The sequence below is a fragment of the Sceloporus undulatus genome, chromosome 7 (assembly GCF_019175285.1).
Source record: "Sceloporus undulatus isolate JIND9_A2432 ecotype Alabama chromosome 7, SceUnd_v1.1, whole genome shotgun sequence".
NCBI lineage: Eukaryota > Metazoa > Chordata > Lepidosauria > Squamata > Phrynosomatidae > Sceloporus > Sceloporus undulatus.
The window spans coordinates 28,032,599-28,056,739 of NC_056528.1; the positions used below are offsets into that span (position 1 = coordinate 28,032,599).

The 24,141-nt window shown below is 46.0% G+C and overlaps 2 protein-coding genes across 2 annotated transcripts in view; one reads left to right on the forward strand and one right to left on the reverse strand.

Moving 5' to 3' along the window:
- HCN2 (hyperpolarization activated cyclic nucleotide gated potassium and sodium channel 2) overlaps positions 1-9,719 on the forward strand; it is a 39,222-nt gene extending 29,503 nt beyond the window's left edge. Inside the window, exon 7 of the mRNA XM_042479743.1 lies at positions 1,159-9,719. Coding sequence (XP_042335677.1) covers positions 1,159-2,240 — 1,082 coding nt within the window. The 3' untranslated portion in view covers positions 2,241-9,719. The remainder of the gene's footprint in view (positions 1-1,158) is intronic.
- A 7,102-nt stretch (positions 9,720-16,821) lies between these two features.
- Positions 16,822-24,141, reverse strand: part of BSG (basigin (Ok blood group)) — a gene marked incomplete at its 5' end in the record, with an annotated part of 15,514 nt that continues 8,194 nt past the window's right edge. The window contains 5 exons of the mRNA XM_042478884.1: positions 16,822-17,917; positions 18,390-18,458; positions 19,168-19,192; positions 21,944-22,220; positions 23,062-23,287. Of these exons, the coding sequence (XP_042334818.1) occupies positions 18,401-18,458; positions 19,168-19,192; positions 21,944-22,220; positions 23,062-23,287 (586 nt within the window). The remainder of the gene's footprint in view (positions 17,918-18,389; positions 18,459-19,167; positions 19,193-21,943; positions 22,221-23,061; positions 23,288-24,141) is intronic.

A 24,141-nucleotide genomic window follows, 5' to 3' on the forward strand; every position in this document is an offset into this window, starting at 1 on the left:
CTCTCCATGACCTCTGGTAGGCCACACGGACAAGGCCAGAGGTGAATAGAACTGATGTTTTGAATGAGCAGCCTCACGAAAGGAAAAAGAGGTGAGGGAAGAGCAACATGAGCAAACACATTTTTAAAAAGTGACCAGTTTTAAAAAATGACTGCAGCTAAATATGCAATCACTTTTGCTGCTACTGTGCTACTACTCCTTCCTCTCCTCTTCTTCACCTTCTTTTTGTCCTCTTCCTCATCTTCGCCACTTTTGTCTTCTCTGCCTCCATTTTGTACTTTTCTTCTTCTTTTTGTTCTCTTTCTTCTCTCCTCCTCCTCTTTTTGTCTTCTTCCTCCTCTTTTTGTCTTCTTCCTCCTCTTTTTCCCATTCCCCTCATTCTCTTTGTCTTACATCTTTTTGTCCTCTTCTCCTCCTCCTTTTTTCCTCCTCCTTTCTTTCCTCTTCCTCCTCCTTTTTCTCATCTTCTCCTCCCCCCCCCCCCCCCCCCCACTCTCCACCACCGCTGTTGCCTCTTCCTCCTCTTTTTCTTTTCCCACATCTCTTCTTTTCCTTCTTTCCCTCCCTCCATAAACAGCATTTATGGGGGAAAGTGCACCCCAAGATACTATTTTTAACCAAAATGTTTTGGGGAGGGGTCAGCCAACATCTAGGGAGGAGGACAATAGCCAAATGTGTCCCCCAAGCCCATATTTTCCACCTGATAAAGTCAGAGTGCTTTACAAGAGAGCAAGGAAGCAGCAGAACCTTGTCTATAAAGTGGGATATATGTCTAGGCAAATAAAGCAGTTGAAAAGCACCATAGACAGGTAGAACTGGGGTCACAGAAGGATATAGTCAACTTGTAAAAATGATCATGGATTTAATAAAATAGTTGATAAAAGATGTTTTGGCTTTTAACGACTTCAATTATAATATCATGAAAGAGCACAGAATCTGAAATGTCTGGTTCATTATTCATATAAATAGGTGTTATCAATCAATTATCCATACACACATGTACAGAGATAGATAAGGTACATTGAATGACTATGCAGCTTGCATAAATTATGGCCATTTCCAGGGCTATGTAAGGTTAGCAGCAAAGTAGATTTGCGCTACAACTGACATTGCCTCCCTTCTGCTTTCTGTTCCCACCCACCCCTGCATTCCCTGAAGGTAAGAAAAACTCCATCCTGCTGCACAAAGTCCAGCACGACCTCAACTCAGGTGTCTTCAACAACCAGGAGAACGAAATCATCCAGGAGATTGTCAAGTACGACCGAGAGATGGTGCAGCAGGCCGAGTTGCAGCAACATGCTATTTATGCCCCGCCTCAGCCGCAGGTGACCTCGGCCATTGCCACTCTCCAGCAGGCAGTGGCCATGAGTTTCTGCCCACAAATGGCCAGTCCCCTGGTCGGCCCAATGGGTCTGGGCTCGCCCCGGATGGCCCGCCGACTGCAGTACCAGGGAGGCATCGCTGGGCCCTTTGCCATTTCCCCGGCTTTGCTCCAGCAACATCGTCACCAACAGCAGCAGCTGAACTTGCAACAACAACAACAGCAGAGTATCTTGCAACTACAGTCACAAAATGTGCAACCGCAACAGCAAAATGTTGCTCCACAGCAGCCGCCGCAACAGCCAACCCCTCCACCAGTCTCCTCCGCCGGCCCCCTGCCTTCCTCATCCTCCGTATCCAGTCCGCCTTCCCAGAGCCCCCACACCAGCCGGACGTTCCCCTACGAGGGCGCCAAGGGTCAGTCGGGTTCCCAGCTCTCGCTGACTCAGCAGAAGCCCCCCAGCTCCCCGCAGCGCCTGGCAGCCCACAAGAGCACACAAGCCCTTCACACCAGCAGCCTGAGCCAGGAGAGCCGGCCACTCTCGGCCTCCCAACCCTCCCTCCCGCATGGCGTCTCTCAGACCATGAGCCAGAGCCCCCCGTCCTCAGCTCACGACTCTACCACTTCCATCCCAGCGGCAGCAGGGCCTGGGGGTGCGTCGCCCGCCTCACCTGCCACCTCGACGCAGAGTTCCGGCAGCATGCCTCAAGCCGTGCCACGGGCAGCTGCAGCACCACCTTCCCGCGCGGGACTACCCCACCAGATGTCAGCCACCACAGGGTACCCAGGGCCAGCGGGGGCGATCGCTAGCCCCCCCACTGCAGGCCTCCAACAAGACTCGGGGAGTGCCCGCAAGGATTCCATAGTTAGCACCCCTGACACGGACCCAACAAAATCAAAGCTACCTTCCAACTTGTGACCTTCAACGTTAGTGGTGGGGAGGTGGAAAAGATGGTATGGGGAAATAGTAGTGGGCATTGCCCCACTTTCCGCCGCCCCACGATACAGCAGAAAGAGCTGGCAGTGGGGTCGTGCCACAGAAATGCATCATGGCGCCTTTTCTCTCATGCTGACCATTGCTCGCTCTGAAAAACCGGGAACACAAGAGTGGGGTCCCGAGGAGCTTTGGAAGTGAAGAGAAGGTGGAAGTAAAGATAGTGTCCATGGATATGGGGGAGGTCGGTGTTCAATGGAGGGGTGTTTTTTAGCCACAAGACAGATTGGTCCTCATACCACCTGCCCTGGTGAGGTAGGGAGACTCGCCTGTCCTGTTGTAGCTCCTGACCAAAGTTTGGCTCCCGTCTCCTGCGGTCATCTCCATCCCACCTCTCACCCCGCTGTGACCGTACCACAGAAAGCCATAATCTAGTTTATCATGCAGTTTAATCCAATGTGTGTAAAATAATATACATATATATATATATATACATATTGAAAGAGAAATAATAATAATAATAATATAGATATATATATGAGGTAAACCATGTGTACAGCGCCTTATACATCCGTGCTCTCTGCTGAGCCTGGAAGGAAGGGAATTTGGGGAGGTGGATCTGTGGGAAAGGAATTGGGATTGTTATGTTCAGAAGGTAGAGTTTTCCTTCCGCCTTTTCAACCTCATTTTCCCTCGGAAAAAAGGAAATCCTCCTCCTTTTTCCCCACTGAAAACTTAAGAATCCTGTCTTTTCATGACCCCTTCTCCACCCATGGGGTGGCATATTTCGGAGGATTGAGTTGAGGGAAACTGCTTCTATCCCAGTGGTCTTCAGTGAAGAACTAGTTGTATTTTTGCCTTCCATTGGCCTTCCTTCCTTCCTTCCTTCTTTCCTTCCTTCCTTCCTTTTCCTCTCTGGTGCCTTCTTCTGCAAAACCCAATGCTATCTTATAGAATTCTCTGCCACAAGTTGTGATGATGGTTCTTCTTACTTAGGTGGAGATAAATTCAGGGAGGGCATTTCCATCCACAGTGCTGCTTGTTGTCCTTTGTGTGTCTCATGCCTAAAACGTTTACTCCAATCTTTTGACAAAGCAAAAGGCTCGCAAAAGGCTTTCCCAAGATTTTAATTATTGGTAGTTAAGAGCTTTAAGCTAAAACATAAACCTGATTGAGAAGGAGGAGCGGAAGATAGGTTGCAAGAAACGGTCTCTTCTTTGGCTTATCTTAGTAACTTTCGTTGTGAGCACCTTCCATGTCAGTGGGGCAGCAAATCCATTCCAAGTTTTAGATTGAGCTTTATAGGAGCCAACCAAGGTTTTAGACTCTTTATCATTGAAATAAGTGTCTTGAGGGGATGTCAGGTAGACTAGAATACAAACCAATGGATGCATATTATTTGGGGGAGGAGAGAAAAATCCACCCAAATATTAGCAAGAATTTCTTTACTGTAAGCGTTGTTGAGCACTGGAATAGACTGTGAGGAGGTTAGTGGGTGCACCTTTTTCGGAGGTCTTTAAACAGAAGTTGGATTGACATCTTTCAGAAATGTTTTAACTGCGTATTCCTTCATGCACTGCATGGTCCCTGGGGACCCTTAAAGTTTTGACCAGTAATCCTAAGACTTCGATCAAAGCTAGTTGGGGAAAGAATAAAGATTTAGCCCTGGTAAAATATTAACTTTTCCTTCCCTTCTCCTTCCAATTTGCAATTTGCTTCTTGTTCCCTGTAGAGTATTTTGTGAGTATTGTTGGTGAGGTTATCACCAGTGTTCAGAGGCAGTCTTTCTCTGAAATATCAGCTACTACAGAGAAACTATAGGGAAAAAAAGGATTGAAAGAGAAAAGCATCCGACTGCAAACATTTCTATCAAAATGCCCTTTAAAATATTTTTAAAGGTAACAAATATGACTTGTTAACAACAATAAGTGGCTGTTGTTACTAATTGTTCCATTACTTTTGAAATGTAATTTCATTGTGCCCTTATTACAAAGGGAAATGAATGTATTTCCTTCCAAGCCCTGATCTTTGTTATAGGATCATTGGGTTATTTATTGGATAAAACAAGTTTACTTTTGCATCAGCAGCTGTGCTGAAGAATAGGCAGGGATCTTTTGAAAGGCTCTTTTTTCCCTCTTGGAAGCAGAAGCAGTGGCCAAAATTGAAAACATCCTGAAGTGTCATTCTAACTGTTTCCACTGGTATTATGTGTGGAAGAGTAAATTCCCAAAGAGAAAAAGCAATAGAGAGATGGATAGCTTCGTAAAATCTCCCTCCCTTTCCTCTCCAGCTTTAACAGAATTTGGTTTGGAGTATTTTCACTGTCCTCTATATAGAAACCCTAAATATACCAAGAAGGCTTTCTGACATGTTAGGCTGCAAATGATGCCTACAAAGCGGCATGGAGGACAATTGTTTGGTTAGGGCGCCATTTTGTTTCACGCAAAGGTATCTCTGCTAGAGTTCTCCTGTAAGAAAAGACAATGTTCCAGATTAACCTCACAGAGGATAACGAAAGGAATTGGGCAGAGATAGCAGGCACAAGTTAACCAAAATCTCCAGTTCAGGGCTTTTGCTGGTATAATTCACTGTAGACCAGGCAAGTGTTTCTGACTATTAGTTGTTTATAGCTATGGCAATCAAACTCTCCCACCAAATAGGTTGTTAAAATTTCTGTTGTGTTTTAACTCAGGTGTACATTTGTACCGGTATAATTGGGACTCGCAACAAAATATGGCAGCGTGCAGCATATGTTTTCAGGCTTTCGGCCAGCCTTGCCCTTTCCCTGGAAAGTTTCTTCTTTTCCAATACACTTTGGTTATCTCTCAGCTCCCTAGGATTTTTTTGTATTTGTCCAAACTTGAGCCTCAGAATAATTCAGTAGTTCTGTCCTGCGAGTGGGTGATGCATTTTGGTTACCCTAATGGTAAGTTTTTAGAGAGCTGAAGTTGCAATTGGTGCAGCTAGTGGGATACAATATGTACTGGCTTTGCCAGTACCAGCTGCCATTTTGTTAAAGACACCTGTTGATGGATTTCCATAGAGTTTGAGCAAAACTTGTAGATACTGCAAGTCATCCCATGCCTGTATTTCAGAATATAGACAGAGTGGGAACCTGTGAACCTCCAGATGGTGTTTAAACAGACTTGGTTAATGTTGACCAGACTTGGCTCACCCAGGAAGCTTTGTGGCTAAGTAGAGTTTTGAACTGGGGTCTCTCCAATACTTGACTCTCTAACTATTGCGCCGCATTGTGACTCTTCTCTCATGACTTGCGCGAGGGCGTTGGAAGGAAAAGGGCTTGGTGCTGTGCTAGAATAGGAAGGCGCAAGCATGTGCGGTTGAGTCATCCCCACCCACCAGCCTCCCTCCATCCTTCTTCCTTCACAACTCAAGTAGAGAGAAGGAAAAAACAAACTTTGTATAAAACCAGATCCTGGGAGAATTCCACTTGCCGTGGCAAAATATTCCTGGTCCCAGCAGAAGCCCAGCTTTGCCATTGCCTTGTTTTTGCCCTTTACTCTCCGAGCCTTTTAGTGTCTGCCTGTGTGAGGTGTTTTGGGTGCATGTGTCCATGTTTTGCCTCTTGCTGTTTTGGGCCTGCCTCTTTGAGGCTGTGTGTATGTATGTATTTGGGGTTGTTGTTTTTTGCAGGTGCCATGAAATGGCATAGCTGCTGGTGCACTGAGGTGGCATGGACTTGGGGAGAAGAGAGGGCAAGTTGTGCCACTGGGCTAACCCTGGTATTTCTCTCTTGAGCAGCGCTGGGTGACCTGTAGCCTTCTGAGTGTTGTTGGACTCCAATTCCCATAATCTCTATAGTCAGGCTGGGGTGAGAAGAGCAGTGGCACATCAGCATCTGGAGGACTGGATCTTGAGTAGGGGTTGGGAATCATTCAGCTTTTCAAATGTTGAACTGTAGCTCCCAGCATTCTTAACCCTTGACTATACCACTTGGAAGTGCAGTCGAACATCATCCAGAGGGTTGCATCTCTTGCCTACAGGTTGGTATGCACTCCTCCTTCCACAAATGCCATCATTTAACATTCTCTTGCCCCAAACATATGCAAGTGGGGAGCGGAGCATGATGGCTTCACTCCCCACTCTAAATCCTGACCCTCCAGATCCTGGCCCAATGCACTCTCTCAAGAAAGCCACCTTGGCTTCCAAGTCCTTCACTGAGGATCTGCTGGCTTGCTTATCCTTTTCACCATCAGAAAGCATTCAGAATGCATTTACAATTCTACAAGGGGAAATAGGGATATGTAGGTTAAGAGTTTGAGTTTCCGTGCTTCCACTTCTACTTCATTCGCTTGCAATAAATGTGCAGCTTTGACAGATGGGTCCAAAATACATTCCTTTGAAACTCAGGTGTGTATAGTCTTGAGGTGTGCATCTTTATAGGTAGAAAATGGGTGGTTTGGACAAGATTTGGAAAGGTTCTTGTCAGCTTGTTTACAAGGGCAGACTTGGGCGAGCTAGGAAGGCACCGAATCCCTGGAAACAGTGGAAAAACAGAGATCCTGATACTGTGTTTTGTCATAGGAAGAATCTTGGCCCCGATGCTGTCTTGCTCTGGTCTCTGAGCCTTTGAAACAAAGACAGGAAACACTTGCATTTCTTTTTCCAGGCTTGTGATGAAGGGGACTGGAGTCCATGAAAGCTGCTGCTGAACTATATCAGTCTCAAAGGTGCTGTTAGAGCCATCCTTCCGTCCCCCTGTCTTTTCCTCATATGCTGAAACAGACTAATACTGCTGTGTTGGGGGAGCGGGTGATCAGACACTACGAGGTCTAGAAACTTGATCTTTGGAAGCTGAACAGATAACATCAGTATTTCTACTTATGCAAGGCGAATTACTAATGTATATGATTGTATATGTGTTTATTCTGGCCTCAAACTCCCCCCAAACAATGCACAAGGTTGCACAGAGCTTGGATGCCCACCATGGAGGAGTATCCTAGAGGTGGATTCCTGAAGTGGTCAGAGTAGATGTTCCTTAAGACCCCTTTTCAACTTGATTATTTAGAAATGGAAATCATGTAGCCAGCTCAGAATGGGAATTAGTACTATATTTCCGGTCTCATTTGGGGGCTGAGCAGAAACAGATAAAGTCCAAATCGTGTGTTTTTGGAAGGGGCAGTGTGAATGGGTGGCAGCTTTGCCTTTTGCACTATTTTCTAGCTTTTGCCCATCTCTTGTTTTCCTGGCTGTTTCCAGGAAACATGGACAGGTATTTGCTGTCCTAATTTGCCAGTAGTCTGCATGAAGATGTGTGCTTTTGTGTGACTTAGGATGCTGGAGTTTTGGTCTGGAGTGTGTATATATGCGTGTTTGAGAAATGCTCCTTGTGTGGATGTGTTCAGTGGCAAACAAATGCAGAGATTTATTTTTAAGAACACTTGCTGCTTGCTGCTGTTGTAACTAGAAATTGACAAGACAGGGAGGGTAGGTTTGGATTGACATCAGCGGTCCTTTCACACAATAAAATCATACAGTTACGATTCCACTTCAGCTGCCAGACTAAAATCCTGTGGAGTTTTGAGGTTTGTTGTTTGATGAGGCACTAGAACTCTCTCTGGTTGAGAATTACAAACGGCCCACTAAACTGCAAATCCCAGGATCCCACAAGATGTGGGGCCTTTGTGTAGAGAGAAAGGGACCCCCATAAGCTAAGAAGAGAGCCATGACCTCCCATTATAGACATCCAGTGGACAAAGTTCTGGTCATCTATAGATAGTGGGATGAAAAGAATCATTTGGAGTGCCTTTGAACCTGCATGTGGTGTGGGGAGACAGTTCCTCTGACCATGAGCAGAGCGAAGTCTCTCTCTCTCTTTCTCTCTCTCTCTCCTGTCCTGGGATGATAGTGGGACTGAAAGAAAGCCTTCTTTTCCCTTCTGAACAGGGTATGTCTATATATATATTTTTTCCATGTTCATAAGAGTGCATTGAATTGGGTGTCAGTGGAGGCACAGTGTATTTAGCCTCAGGTCAGATAGAACTAGGGTCATTACATGTCAAAGCTTGAAATGGCACCATTTGGGTGGGTTGAGACGTCCAGGGCACCTGTCCCCCTTGCAGCAGGGCTGCTTTGCCATGTTTTGCCTGAAGGAAGCCACAAACATTGTCATCCTATGAGCCTGCCCCTCAAATAAGGCCAAGAGGTCCAAAATACTGAACCAGTACCCTGAAAGCATGTAATGAAACCATCAAGGATGTGCATTTGTCACCTCTCAAGGTGAAAAATGGGTTGAGGGCAGAGTGGTAGGAACAAAATTGAAGGACAGTGGAGATGGTTGAACATTGCGTCCCTCTTGCTGCCATTTCTCTGGTTCGTACCACTTCTTCCTGGTGTTTCTTGGAAATCGGGCTCATAGGATGCATTTTGGCATGTCAAAAAGCCTCTTCCAGTCTTAACTGTGGATGGAGTTGGGGGCTGGAGCATCATTTAAAAATGATGAGAGATTCTTCAAAGCAAGAAACCATGGTTTTAATACCATTAAAAATACGGAGCCACTTGTGCGTCTGTTTGTTCACGGCAGTGAACAGACAGACCTAGTAGGAAGGTCTCCACTCAAAAGGAGCTTACAGTCATCATGGGCAAAGGAAGTCAAATATAGGTGATTTCTATTAGAATGAAGGAGAATTTACACACACACACACACACACACACACACACACACACACACACACACGGGAAGTACAGCCAATGTTCCTAAAATGCACACTGTGCGTCTGCCATTTGAATGTGGCTGTGATTCTAAGCACACTGACTAGAGCATAAATGCCATTGGAAACAGTGAACCTTGTTTCCAAGTCAACATTTCTTAGGATTGTACCGCATATCTTGAATTTCTCCAGGGACTAGCTTGTGAATCTTGCTACATATCTTGTGTTCATATCGTCCTCTCCCCAAATTTTTCTCCAAACTGGAACCTCTCCATTCATCTTCTGAACACCTTGCGTCATGTCCAGTTCCTTCTTTTGTGTTTCTTTCTGGTCTGCAGGGGAAAATATTGCCCCTCAGATATTCCCCGGACACAGAAGAACCACTTCTCTGAATTGTATGAAGTTTGACCGTCAGTTGTTTTAATAATAATAATGTTTATTTTGGCTTTGGGTTTTCTGGCCCAAACTGTGGTGTGAATGGCTGGTGGCCGATTTCTAATGACTTTGTTCTGCTTCACGAATGGCCTTTTGAGATCTTTTGTGGAAATGTGCGGAGGGCAGAGTGGCGTGTGATTTGAAGCAGCCCCATGCAATAGCATCTTTTGCCAAACTTGTGCCATCTGTGTCGAATGTACAGCCGATAACTGACCATGGCTAAAACCGACCAAATGTTCAAACGGCGGGGGTCGGGCAGGGTTTCTGTGATCCAAAACTGGCTGCTTTCTATCCCTTGGGCAACTGTCCGCCTGTTCATCTGGACCCATCCTGTGTAATAAAACATGGCAGAACTGAACTGTGACTCTCTGTGGTTTTTCCCTGCCTTTCTCTTTTCCTTCACTGCTCAGGTTGAAAGTCTGCTTGACAAAGAAGCCGCGTCTTCCTTCAGATCCCATGTGGTTAACTTCTGGATCAAGGTAAAGCCAAACTTGGTGGTGGGAAAAGGGGAGAAAAGGCCCTCAAATGGGCAGCTGATGTATACATAGATTTGAATTTGTAGGCCTTCGGTCATTAGGCGCCATTGCTTTTCACTACTCCGTATGTTGCATAATGGATTCTGCTTCTCCCAGTTGTTGGAGGACGTTCCATAAAAAACCTTACCCAGCCTCTGCCCGAGTTGATTTTGCCTACATATTCTATAAGGGCTAGAAACTTGACGTTTTAAAATACAAATCCCATAATACAAATCCCATAAAAGAGGTTTCACATTTGCCAGCTACTTTATGGACCAAATCCTATTATTAATCCCTAAATGGGGACTAATTAAATCAGAGAGATTTGCCTAACTTTTGACTCACTATTTAACCATTGATTCAGTAAGTCTAATTGGACTAACCCATGTACCGTTCAGGCCTATGTCAATTTCTTACTGCTCTCTGTCAGCTGTAATTGTGCCAAGCCTGGAAACATGTAGTTTCAGTTGTTGTCCTAAGTGGTTGCATGGATTCTTCAATTGAAGTGTGTATGAGTGTTTTTAAAATCCGCTGTAATTGTAAAGCAGAGACAGTTTACTTGATGTGGGGGAGAAAGGTGTGGGAAGAAATTGTAGTTTCTTACAATCTCACTGACAGATAATTATTAGAAGATCTTATTTTTAAACTGTTCTATGATTAATCCCAGAATTTTGTTTTGTTTCCCCCTTTTTCTGCTCTTCCTCAGCCCCATGCTGAAAACTCCTTTGTTTGTTCAATGTTTTTCTCGGGTTTGTGGCAATTAATTGAATTGGCATCTCACGTGGTTAATAGTTAGATTGTGTTTGCCTTTGCATAGTCCATATTTCACCCTATTTGCATAACCAGATGCCCCCCCCCAGATGTGTGGGATTACAATTCCCATCATCCTGCCATCATTTCATAGTCCAAGACTTTGAGGAGGGCAGCAGGTTGGAGGAAAACACTCTCTATTCTCAGACAAGGGATTGTTTTTAGTGATCTTTTCCAAAATTATTTAGTGGTGTTATTATGCTTCTATCCTGCCTTCTCTTCAGTGGGCTCAAAGCATCCTATATGGCTCTTCACAACTTTAGGTTGGAAGGATGCATACTAGTCCTCTTCAATCTCTTGGAAGAATTATAGGAGGTAATAGCAGTGAAATGGCATAGATCAATTTAGTCACAATTTACTACCTATCTTCCTCTGCCTTGCCCAGGGGGTTCAAGGTGGTATATATCGCTCTCTCCCAATTTGGCTACGACATGCTCACAATAACCCTAAAAGGTAGGTCAGAGCCAGTGCATTTTGTGACTCAGTGGGGATTTGAACCTGGATCTCCCCCATTCCAACCCAACATGCTAACCACCATGATCTGAATTTGGTTTTGATGAGGCTGGGTGCCAGACCCACACCAGACTAGGATGGAAGGAGGGGAGCTTTGATACCAAATTGAGCCTGGGTTGCACTGGGGCCTTTCTAAACCGGTGAATCCATGGCAGAAGCTCACTAATGGCTGTTAACAAGCCCCCTCCTTTCCATCAGGGGCACCTGGTGTTTGCCAACGATTAAATGCAATAAGCCCACCAGGGAGTGCGTGTGCATGTATGCGTTTTTGTGCGAAATGGAAGAGGGAAGCGCAGCACTGTCAAGGGGCACTGTACTTGGTTAATTAAAAAGCACAGATGCTGTTTTAATGATCAATAGGAGCTTGGTGGAAGTGCAGAAGATTGGGAGCAGAACCCGGGGTATATCTGTGTTTAGGGGAGATCTGTCACTGGTGTTGTGGCGTTTGTTGTTGCTGTGTGCATTCATTTCCTACTTATGGCCATCCTAGAATGGAACCTAATGGGTTTTCTTGGCAAGAGTTGCTCAGAGGGGGTTTGCCATTGCCTCCTCTGGTGTTGTGACAGAGGTGGCAGTACACCTACACTTACCTAGCTCATTACTGTCAGCTGTGGTTGGTAGCTCCTCCCCAGGGTCCTATGGCACTTGCTACCCAATTTTGCTTGTTTTTAAGTGTGGATATGCCAGGCATTGAATCTTTCATCTGGGATGTATATGGCCTGTTATGATATCAAGATTCCATTCATCTGTGCCCTCTGAGTGTCCCAATTTGGCCGGGACAGTATTTCTCTGCCTTCCCACTTTTTCAGCTGCTTCTAAAATGTCCTGGTTTCTCTCTCTTCCTCCCCCTTTTGTCCTGTGACTTAGTTCAATGCTGCAGAGTGAGTTGAAAGCGCAGAAATGTGCACACGATTCAAGAGAGGAGAGGGCAGCACCTTCCCCTGTAGGCCCAGGCAAAAGCAAACTGCTGCAGCCTCTCCCATATCTTGTCTCTTCTTCCTCATGAGTAACATTGCTATCTTCAACATATTTGGACGTTGCTTGTCCAGACGTGTGTCATGGTTTCTATGTCAGATGTTCGGAGGGCATGGTGCTTCTGGGTTTAATGAAAAGGTGGCTTTGTATAGGAAAATACTTTGTACTTGGTGAAACTAGTTATCCATTTATATTCCAGCACTCTAAGGTCTCAAGGGGAGAAGAGCCTTTTTTCAGCCACAGAGAACTTGGTCCATTTTGTGTGTGTGTATGTGAATATATGGAGTTGGGTATCAATACGACAACAAAAATAACAAATATATTCACTGTCATACTGTTTTGTTTCAGACCAGAGCCGAGCAACATGTGGCCCTCCAGATTTTGCCTCATTGCAACTCCCATCATCCCAACCTTTGGCTAAAGCCAATGGGAGTTTGATCCAGTCGTTTGGGAGGGTTGAACACATTTTTAAATAAATCCTCCATCTGGACACTGGGGGATATACCTAAGATTAAAATGATATTAGCATGCATGCAGAGCCAGTGTGTTGTAGTGGTTTGAATGGCGGAGTGTGATTCTGGGTTCGAATCCACAGTTGGCCATGGAAACCCACTGGATGAGTCACACACTCTCAGCCTCAGGGGAAGGCAAACTCTCTGAACAAATCTTGCCATGGAAGCCTTTAGGGTTGCCATAAGTTGAAAATGACTTGAAAGCACACAACAGTGCATAGATGAACACATACTGTTATGGTAAAAAGGTTGCTCAGCTTCAGCGTTGTTCTCAGCAAGAAGGCTTATTACTTTTAGGTCTTGCACTGTTTCATGCTCCTAAAGGCTCACAGTCTTCCCAGCCTCCATGTTGGATGCTTGAACAGTTTTATTAACTACTACTTTCAGAATCCATTGGAAACTTCTGGAGAACTACGGTTGTAAAGGTTAGTTTTAATACATTATATACCCAAAACAGTATATTGTTGTTATTATTACTTAGTGTTACTGTGTATGTACATATCTTGCAATGAGACATTATAAATACATTGGGATCATTTGCATTCCCAGGATTTATCTTTTAGAAACCTTAGTTTGATTTGATAGAAGTTAAAGTTTGCTTATAAAAGTGGGCCAAATCAGTGTCAGGGATCATGTGGCCTTCTGGATGTTTTCCAATTGCAATTCCCAGCAGCCCCAGCCAGGGAGCTGGGAGTTGTATGTAGTCCTACCATGGTTTGAAGGGCTGCTCGATGCCCACTCCTTGAGGTTTGGTGTTTGTGATGGCAAACCTCCTGTGACCAAATCTGGGCAAGAAATGATCAGTCAGAAATGATGTGAAGGTCCAAAACAACAAACTTATTTATTTCAAAGGGTTTATATCCCACCTTTCTGCCCCAGTGGGATTCAAGGTGGGTTCAAGACAGAACTTACAACTGATCTAGGCCAACTAAAGTCACCTTGAACCAAAACAAAAGTGAGAAACTCTGGAGGGGATTGTTTTCATAAAGAGTGATTGAATCCATCTTCCATCTTTTTCTTAGAAATTGTAGAAACGTGTTGAATTTTGTGAGCTCTCCCCAATTTGCCATCACACTGTCAGAATTTGGGGGGTGGGTGGGAAGCAGCGCTAACATGTTACAGTGAAATCATGTCAGCAATTTAACCTGTTGCTCTTAGACATTTTAAAATGGATTTTGCCATTTGCTTTTTTATTCTCTTCCCTGAAAATACTGTTGCCAGCACACCCAAAAGATGGGGATTTTGCACAGGATAAATTTCAGAACTGCAAAGATTCTCACTAGTCCAGGATGCTCTCTGTTTCCTGACACTCAAGAAGCATGTTTTCCCATCGTTTCCCAAGTTTTTTGAAATATTCTTTCCACCCCTGTTGTTGTTTAACATGGTAACTCTGTGACGGAGACACCTCCGAGCCCCTCCTCGACCGAGTCCATCCACCAGGTATGTGGCCTTCCTCTTTCTACTTCCCTCCACCTTTCCTAGCATTTATTGTCTTTTCCGATTCATGCCGCCTAAGATGTGACCAAAGTACAACAGCCTCAGTTTAGTCATCTTGGGTTCCAGGGAGATTTCAGGCTTGATCTAGAACCCATTTCTTTGTCTTTTTGGCCATCTGTGGCATCCATAATGCTCTTCTCCAGCTCCACATCCTCCTACAGAGGAGCAAGTGAGGAAGAAAGGTTTAAAAACACAGGGCAAATGTGGTAGGCACGAAACCTTGTTTGCTCCTTTTCCCCGTTGTTGATGTTGCTACACTGTTTTGGAGGGGCAACTCCAAGAGGCCACTTGAGGCCTAAGATGTTTGGGATTTGTAGGTTAAGATCCAGTGAGGAAGACATGTCAGGGGGCTTAGATATGGCTCTTAGCAGGATGCTGGACTCGGAAGTGGTGGCAGCTGGCTTGTGGCTCTTGAAAACTATGTTTGGCCAGCTCCACCTTAGAAATATGCCTCTCTTGGAGTCAACTACCTTTCTTCTGGACGTCTACATGCCAATGGCAAGGAAGTAGCTACCATTAAGGGTTTTTGTTGTGTGCCTTCCAGTTGTTTCTGCCTTGTGGCAGACCCTACTGTGGGGTTATCTAGGCAAGGCTTGTTCAGAGGTCTTGGCTGAGAGCGTGTGACTTGCCCAAGGTCCCCCAGTGGGCTTCATGGCTAAGCAGGGACTCAAACCCTGATCTCCAGAGTCTAGCCTCCCCACATTTCTGTATAATCCTCAGCATATCACTAGACTAATGGGGAGAACATTCCTAATCAGTCAGTAACCTTTGAAGAGCTGCAGTTTTCTGGCACTGATGTTTTGGTGTTGATTTTGCACAACAGTTTGGGGACATTTGTAGCATTGTTTCTGTGGTTGCTTCTCAGGATGTTTGATGTCGGGAGACTAGCAATCATTTTTACCCAATGTGCCAGGGTATATATATTAGCACCCGTTGGGTTTCATTGCTTCCTTTCCTAGCAACTGGCCAAGAACCAGCACTCAATAGCTCAGGGACCACCACATTTCAGTTTAAGCCATTGAACGGAGGGATTCGTAAGAGCTGAATTCCCCACCAGTTACTACATCCTCCTCTGTCCTCTTGAAGGCAACATATGCTTAAGGGGAAGAGGCCATTTTGCCATTGCAGTGCAACTGTACCTTTCTCGTCCTGCAGGAGGCAGCATTCACCGTGGCTTTAAAAACAAAAAGCCTCCACTTTTAATGCCCATGACCTGTTTTCCCCTTCCCAACTACACAAGCCGATTTAATCTCATTAAAGAGGAGAAACAATATGAAATGGTGCTTTGTGTTTCTGGTTAAGAGAGGCCCTCTTAAGCAAAGCAAACTCTCAGCGGAGCCCTTTGGAGAATGAGTTACTTATGGGGCCTTTTGTGCAAAGGTTTTGTTGAGCATTGCCAAACCATTTGACAGAGCAACCCCGCAAACAGTGCACAAACTTTTAGCTGGCAGTGTGTCTTTTTAAAAAGAAGGCAGATAAAGGCAGGTACCCAGCAGAGCCCTCCAACAGTAGTTTCTGTTTGTCCACATTGCTGGGAAAACAGGATGGAAGGAGGGGAAAGGGAATCTGACAAGGAATGGTTCAGTAAGATTTTCTGAGGGAAGATGGGTGGGCTTCAACCCTCTTGGTCCTTTGCTCCCATCTAGAAGCCAGAATAGTGTTTAAAAGTACCTAATAATGCCCACTTCTGTCTTTACTAGAATGTCCCACCATCCACCCCAGATACCATTTCCTTCATAAGCAGCACAGAAAAAGAATTAGCCTGGCCCACAGATTTCCCCTTACAAAGGGAGAACGTTCTCTTGCACACACAGAGCATCTAAATGTTCTGGCTGTGTGTTCTTAAACCTCATCAGACCTTCTCCTGGTCTAAACACTTTTGTGTAAAGGGGAGGCTGAAAATGTTTTGTTCTGCTTCTCAAATGTGTTACATGTTTGTACACGGGGCAATCCTCTGGGGCAGCAGTTGCGGATGGTGAAACGTCAGGAAAAAACTCTTCTAGAACACGGCCTCATAACCCAAAAAACCCACAGAAAACTATTCTTCCTAATGCTTAGGTGGAATGGCGTTTCTTGTCATTTGAAGCCATTGGTTCATGTCCTGGTGCCTGAACAAAGTCTTCTACATGACCTCCTTTCCAATATTTAAAGATGTCAACTATCAGTCTTCTCCAAAACTGCCTGCCTGGGGTTTTCTAGCCAGATTCCAAAGTAAATGCTTCTTTCTGCTCTGTTGCGCTTCTTTCCTCCTGCATCTTGTCTCAGGTGCCCAAATAATCTTCTCAATAATACTGAGCTCCCCGCTTTGTGCTAAAGAACCTCACCTTTAAGGCCCCATTCTTAGCATTCTCTCTTTCCAGCTTCCACAAATTCACACTATTTTTTCTCCTTCTTCTCTCTCTCTGCACATCTTCTAATCATCCTCCTCTCTTTGCTACCCACCTGCACAATCCTATCTTTCTGGCTCCCTCAATGACTTTCACAAAGCAGAGCTCAAGGCCTCTGAAGGAGACTGAGAGGTGACTCCTACTTAAAAACAAGCAGCAGGGATAGTTTGATTCTGGCAGATGGGAGCCCATCGGAGGCAAGAAAATAAGAACTTGGGAACAAGGAGCAGGGATCGGGAGAGAGGCAGAACAAAAGTGAATCTCGCTTTATTTGGAGGAAGTCAGCTTCTTTAAAACAGGTGAACTATTTCCACAGTAACTGCAACAGAGGTGGCCAACGGGGGCCAGTACGACTCTTCCTCTCCCTTCTCAGGTTCTGGCAAGTGAGGAAATGGGACGGATGGGTCAGCCCCTAGCAGCTCTGGTCCTCCAACAATGTACTGCTAGGGGCCTTTTGTAGCTTAAGTCTCGCTCTGACCACGGCGGATTAAAAAGAGACGTTGCTGAGATGCTGCAGGAGACATTTCCTCACTACTGCCTTCCGCTGCACTCCGAGCCTGGGCTTTGGTACTACAGGGGACCAAGAAAAACAAAACAAAACGGTGGCACAGAACATGTCGCCATACATGTGGGCGTTGTGGGTTTTGTTTTGTTTTTGAGCAGTTTACAGCACTATTCTTTCAGGCCAGGTAGGGAAGTGGGGTGGCTGAGGTGAGAGGGATGGTGCCCAGGAAACCAAACAGAAGAGGCAAAAGAGCAAGTGCCAGAGGTCAAAACTGGTGGCTTTGTGGGGTGGATTGGGCACATTCAAACTCCTGGAAGCCAGATACAGTGGGCCGTCGAAAGGGGAAAGGAAGCTAATAGTGCCACTTTCTGCCTTGGAAAGGAAGGTTCCTGGCCTAAAACAATAAAACAGAAAAAAGAAAGAATGTGCTTTTCATTCTTAGCTCCCTATTGCCTACCAGTCAAATGGGTTTTCAGCTGCATCCTTACTAAGACTGAGGATCATTTTAAAGGCTGGATAAACCCCACGCTACATTGCGACTAGTGTTAGCAGCTTTTTTGTGTAGTTTGCCAGCAGGGGAAGGAGCCGCTGACACGAAGGAAGGAGGGAACGACAGATGTTCTCAGCCCATCTGTCTATACGATCAAACTTAAAAGGTAAAAAACAACAACTGTCTCCCACTGTTTTCCTTTAAAAAAAGAAAAAGAAAGATTTTTTACTCTACAGACTCTCTTAAAAAGTGAAGTTTTCTGTTCTTTGCGAGGGTGCACTAGAATATTCTTGGTGCTATAGCACAAGGCAGACAGGAGACATCTAAGCAAACTGCTTAGCTGGGATGTCACCTGGAAGGGAAGAAGGGAGGGACAGAGAAACAAAGACAGGCCAGTTAGTACAATCAACTTGCCCCAGTCCTAGGTGGCTATTTTACATGGCGTCTATGCAGGGATAACCTAGTAACAGTTAAACATTAATGTCCAAATATTTAAAACATAGTTAAGGAGGCCTCAAAATGGGCTGTGTGAAACCATGGCATGAAGTTTGGGAAAGCTAGGATTGCATTAAGCAAAGCCGCACCAAGCAAACCATGGTTAAAATAATCTCTCAATTCCCCCTGTTTCCCACTCTCAAAGAGCACACCTGCAGAAGACTCCTATGCACAACTATCTGCTGGAGCCATTTGCTAAGCTAGAACTGGAGTGATTTGAGTACAGAGATGTTGTCTTTGGAAGACGCTATGAAACAAGAACGAAGTTGGGAAGTTTTGCTGCCCTTGAACCTTTCCCTCCCTCCCAGAAATCGAAACTGGACTCCCACCTCATTGTCTGCTAGTTTGCGTTCCTCTGGCGCACATTCTTGTCCTTATGATTAGCGGCATTGCTTTTCCTGGAACAGCAAAGGAGAAGAGCCAGGTCTATTAGTATTATTATTTATTTGTACCCCACTCCAAAAAAAAACAATACAATAAAAAAACCTAGAAAAGTGGCAATTCGTTTTAAAAAAGATTAAAAGCACATAAAAACCATGCACTTTGAAATAAAATTTAAAATAATGCAACACCCCCAGGTTTAAAACTTTAAAAACTGTGTTTTAAATGCTTGTCTCAACCCACTGAAGAGTGGGTTAACAACACCCAGATAGAAAACTTTACTTGCAGCACAAACCCTGACCTGACTAAGAAAAAAGTGTGAGTGTGTGTGTATGTGATGGGTGGGCATGTCTCACTATTCCCCAACTCAGGGCAAAGGCTGTTATCTGGGCTGGCAGCAAGCCCAGGGAGGTAAGATGACTGTTGCATTCCAGAGCCCACCCAGGATTGGCATTCCCCTCCCTGGCAGGCGACCCAAGCCCATTCTGGCACCACCAGCCTCGGATTATCCCAGCAGGGAGAGATTCCTCTCCTAACAAACTTTGTTGACTGCTGCTCCAGCCCCCCCCCCCCCCCAGTCCTGCAAAGCAGCAACCCACACACCAGCTCTATGAAGGGATTTCAAGGTTGTTCCATCGGTTGGTCCCCCTCATCTCCCACCGCCCAGATGCCTCAAGAGATTATGGATGGGGCAACAGGAGGAAAGAGTGTGAACGACATACTCACAGGGGTGCAGAGCCTCCATCATCATCTTCAAGGCAAAGAGGGCACCGGAGAAAGGAGAAGAATGAACAGCATCAGGAAAAAGGTTCTTGTTGACCAGCACACACAACACTTGCCCACCCTCCCTTGTTTGGCCACCTTTTGTAAACTACTATTCTAGACTGCTGGAAATGTGTGTGCAGACATAGTGCTGCAAGTCACAAAGAGGAATCTCCAATCCATCCCAATGGCAGAGTTTTGTTGAGGGAACTGAGCTATGTGAAGGTCTAGGAGCAAAGGGGAGCTCAACTGGACAGGACTTAGGCTATTAAATGCTTTCACATACACAAAATCACAATGGTGGAATGAACTAGCAGTTGATTTCAACCATTGGTTTGAAATGGGGAGTTAAACCAAGACACTAGCAACAACCAGGAGGGATGCTATCCTTGCTCTTGGTTGTTTGTGTGTAAACAGAATCAAAAACAATCCAGTTGACCAAATACAGACCTTCCTTTTTATTGAAACTATTTATACTGTTTAATTTTAAAATGAAATGAAGAAATTAAAGACATCCCTCTCCATATAAACAAGAAGAATCCCTGAGCTTTCCCTTTAGGCTGCCCAAACCTACTGTCAGATTTTGCCTCTATCCCCAGACACCCCACTCCTAACTGTGCAAAAACCTTATGTCTTTCTGAGAGTTCCCATCTGCCTGCTGCGTGGGGCACCCCACTTTGGGCCAGATAGCAATTGGAGCAACCTGCCCCAAGCTTGATGCCTGACACATTTAGTAGACATCGGGATGGGACAGACAGATTTTGAGACCTGGAGGTGTGGCACATTGCCAAGCCCCAACCTGAAGTCACATACAAGCAAGTGAACAAGCAAGCAAGCAAGCAAAAAAGTTGGGAGATTGAAGCACAGGAAGGAGCTCCATGTTCCTGGACCCAACATTGCAGCACATGGAAGGGTGACTTGAACTGACAGAAATGGCAGTGGTGGCTTGAAAAAGATGGCTGGCGCTGCAGAAGCATGCTAGCCTACCACCTGCCACCCTCTGATGAACAGAGAAGCCCTTCCATCAGAGTAAAGGTCTCTCTCGCACTCACACATACACACACCCTACAATCTATACCCTGGCACTAAAAAGCAGCATCAGGCTGCCCTGGACAGTTCACACACAGCTGGCAAGAAGACTGACACAGGGAGAGCTGGAGCTGACTCTTCCACTTACCGCACGAAGTGAACCCGCAGCAGGAGAAGGAAGGAAGAGAGTGCAAAGATAATGCCAGCAAGGACACCATACCTTAAATGCTAGGTTTTTATTTTTAAACAAGGTTTCCTACATGTTCGATGGCTAGTGTGGCCCTTGGGGTCTCTTCCAACTCTATGATTCTAAGAAACATGGAGGTTCCCACCCTTTTGATCGGAAGGAAAGCACTGCCAAGGAGCATCTAGACAGGAATCGGTAGCAAAGGACCCCAAGTGCTCCTCAGCTGCAAGCGCTGAAGACTGGAGCCAATAAGGAGGGAGGCTGTAGACTTTTAAAAGGGGGGAAAGCCCAAGAGAGGTCTCGGGCCTTGACTGCAAAGAAAAGAGCTGTGATTGTGTTTTTAAAAGGGCAGCATTTGCTCTCCAATCTATGTAGGAGGATTTAAGGCCTGTGGCATAACATGCAGTAAAACATAACACCCTTGAATAGTAGCAACATTAAATACCTTTGCAGCAAATACATAAAGGACACAAATAATTAAGGATTTATGAGAGCACTAGAAAGCAGCATCAAGGGGCTAATGCGCTCAGCAATTAAACAACTCCAGTTGGTCATATTTGCACAAAAAACAAGAGGGTCTTGCTGTGAATTGTTTGAGGGGGCTGCAGACCTGCAGAAACAACAGGACCATCCCAGATTGCAGCCTGCTGGTTGAGTTCCCTGCGATTTAGCAACCTCAGGTGGCATTTGGGGAGCTAAGATTTAAACCCTAAATAGAGGTTGCTAGGAGGGAATGTGACTTTGTTGGAGAGAAATTTTTAAACCCACCAACAATGCTGGAAGCTTTGGTAGGGAAGCGACAGAACTGCTACTGTTCTTCAATCCTTTATGTCCTGCAAAGAACTAGGACAGTGGTGCCAAAAGCAGCCTGAGCCCCACTGCTATGAAGTCAGTGCTTTTGTTTTCTTTTTGGAAGCATTAAAACAACAGGGAGAAAGGGCAAGGGGCCCCCAACTCAAAATGACCCCTCCCTAGTTCTCAAGCATTCTGAAGCCAAAGTCCTCCTAATCCCTTAGTTGTGCCTTCACCTAATCTGGGGCTGAAGTTTCTTTGTTAGTAAACATAGGACACATTTGCGGAATGCCATTCCCCAGGGTCCACCAAAGGAGACATTGGCCTCGTTGCCTCTTCTATAGCCCTGGCCAATTTCCACATGAGTCAGCCTAACATACCCAAATCTGTTAAGCACAAGGAATGATGGCTCTGGCAGGAAACCTGTGCAGGGTCCACACAGCGTGGGCAGTCTGAGGTACTTGTGTGAGAGCTGAACAAGAGGGCAGGCTTTTATTGCTGATAGACTAGGGAGTATTCAGCCCAGGGCAGGGCATCTTAAATCAGGCTAGGGAAAATGTGAGCCAGCATGGTGTAGTGGCTGGACTGCAGACTCTGGGGAGAATCCCTGGCCAGGGAAACCCACTGGGTGGCTACTCTCTCAGCCTTAGTAGAATACACAGTTGGGAGGAAGCTCTGTGCTGCCTCTCTCCCAGGCTCATGCACCAAAACACTCCTCCCCAGTTGCCTTACCGTCAGGGACCTCGTTGGGCTTTCTCCTCTTCTCGTAGATGAAAATAATTGTCACGAGGACCAGCACTTCGGCCACAATCCCCAAAAATGGCCACAGAGCTGCCAGGCGGCTGCGGACCCGTAGGCTCACCGAAGCGCCATCTTCTCCCTGGTCATTGGTGGCATTACACCTGTACTCGCCTGGGTCCTTCTCAATATCCAGGGATACAATGCGCAGGTCCGTCCTGTTGGCTTCTGATTTGATGAAGAACCGGTCCTCTGAGCCATTGACAATGGGCTGGAAGAAACAAAGGGGAGGTATTGCCTGGAGAACCTGGCAATTCTCACCAATTCTGAAAAGAAGACCCTGGCTTGGGACTGGTGGGCTCTTCAAAATTTCAAACCCTAGATCAAGGGCAAATAAAAAAATCTAGGGAGTGATGACTAGACTGACCTCCCCTCAAAGCAGCACTGTAACAGATTTTTGTTGATTAACTATGATGAAACTGCAGAAGAATTGGAAAGGAAATGAGCAAAACCTTTTCACTCAATAGGGGAGACCAAGGGATGGGGGCCTTACTGAATTAGAAGAACAAATGTAAGAAGAATTATGCTAGATCATTTTGGCCACTTTACAGACAGTCAAGCAGCTCCAGTGGGAAGCCCACAAGAAGAACATGAGTGCAGCAGTTTTCTCCCACTCATGTTCTCTGCAACAGGTATCTCGGGGGCATACTGCCTCTGATGGAAGATTTAGCAATCATAATTAAATACGTTATCTTATAGGACTTTTTGTAAAATACACTTGAGGCTGTCCCACTTCACAAAAGAGTTTGGGGTGGTGGGCACATTTCCTACTGAACAAAATAGATTGAACTCTACAATGAACACCAGTGTGTCTATTTTCAGGAAGGGAGTGGGCTCCCTGTTGCCAACTACTTCCTTTTAACACTAGCTCAAATGCTGCGCCTGTGGGACATGGGGAAAGCAAGCAGAAAATGCATTACCACACAGTTTCTGAAGTGAAGCCCTAGGTTGGAACACATTAAGTGGCTGAACTGATTCAGCTTCACAGAACCAGTGAAGTTGCACCTGTTCTGTCCAGAGGTGAAATGTGTGAGTTAAGCCAAGACACTCACCGTTGGCATGCCCCCTACCATCTTGTACCAAATCCACTGGGTGACAGGAGGGTAAGAATGGGCCTTGCAAGTCAGCACGCCAGTGTCCCCCTCGTTCGCGTGCTCCGACTTCTTATATGCAACAACATGTGGTTTGACTGCAAAGGAGGAAAAGAGAACCAGCAGATGAAGGTCAGCCAAGAGAGTTCTGCCATCACTATGGCCTCTGGGCAACTGGTGAGAGGTCCTCTGTCCATACCAGGGGTAGGCAACCTTTTTGAGCCGGGGGCCAGGTTGCTGTCCCTCAGACAACTTGGGGGGGGGGGGGGCAAAGCTTCCACCCTCCAGGGGCGGGGCCGCATGTTGGGGGTGGAGCTTCCACCCTGCCCAGGACTAGAGGAGGAGCTCCTCCTCTTGAGGCTGGCTGGCCAATGGGGGCAGGCTGGAGCTCCAACAGCCCACCCCCTGCCAGCAGCCATTGGACAGCCAGCCCCAGGAGGAGAAACTCCTAGCCCTCCGCATGGTCCTGCAGGCGTGTGCAGGGCTATAGGAAGCTGCTGGTGGGTGGGCGGCGGCGGCAGCGCACTGTCTGTGGCCCACCCTCCTCGCCGCTGCTGCAATACTGCCTGTGGGCCGGATTAGGTCCACAGGCCGGGGATTGCCGACCCCTGGTCCATAACAACTGATTAAGAGTAGCCAGTGTCTGCTGAACATTACCCCCCCCCCCCAATCATGTCTTTTTATCTGAAGAACAGAATACTCTAAATAAAAAACTAGTGGTTGCAGCTGCCGAGTCTCCAGGCAGAAATCTGGATCTTTCCAACCTTCCTTTTAGTGTCTCCCAAAAGAGCGAGTGGTGATTTTTCTGTTCAGCATGAATACAAAGCTGATGGAATAGCAGCTCAGTCCTGACAGAGCAACAATATACAGTGGTGCCCCGGGTTACGAAAATAATTCGTTCCGCCGCCGCTTTCGTAACCCGAAAGGCTTCGTAAGCCGAAAAAGCCATAGGCGCTAATGGGGAAAAGCCGCGTTTTGGTGCGAAATAGCGCCGAAAAGCACCAAAATTTTTTTCGTAACCCGAAAAAAACATTCGTAACC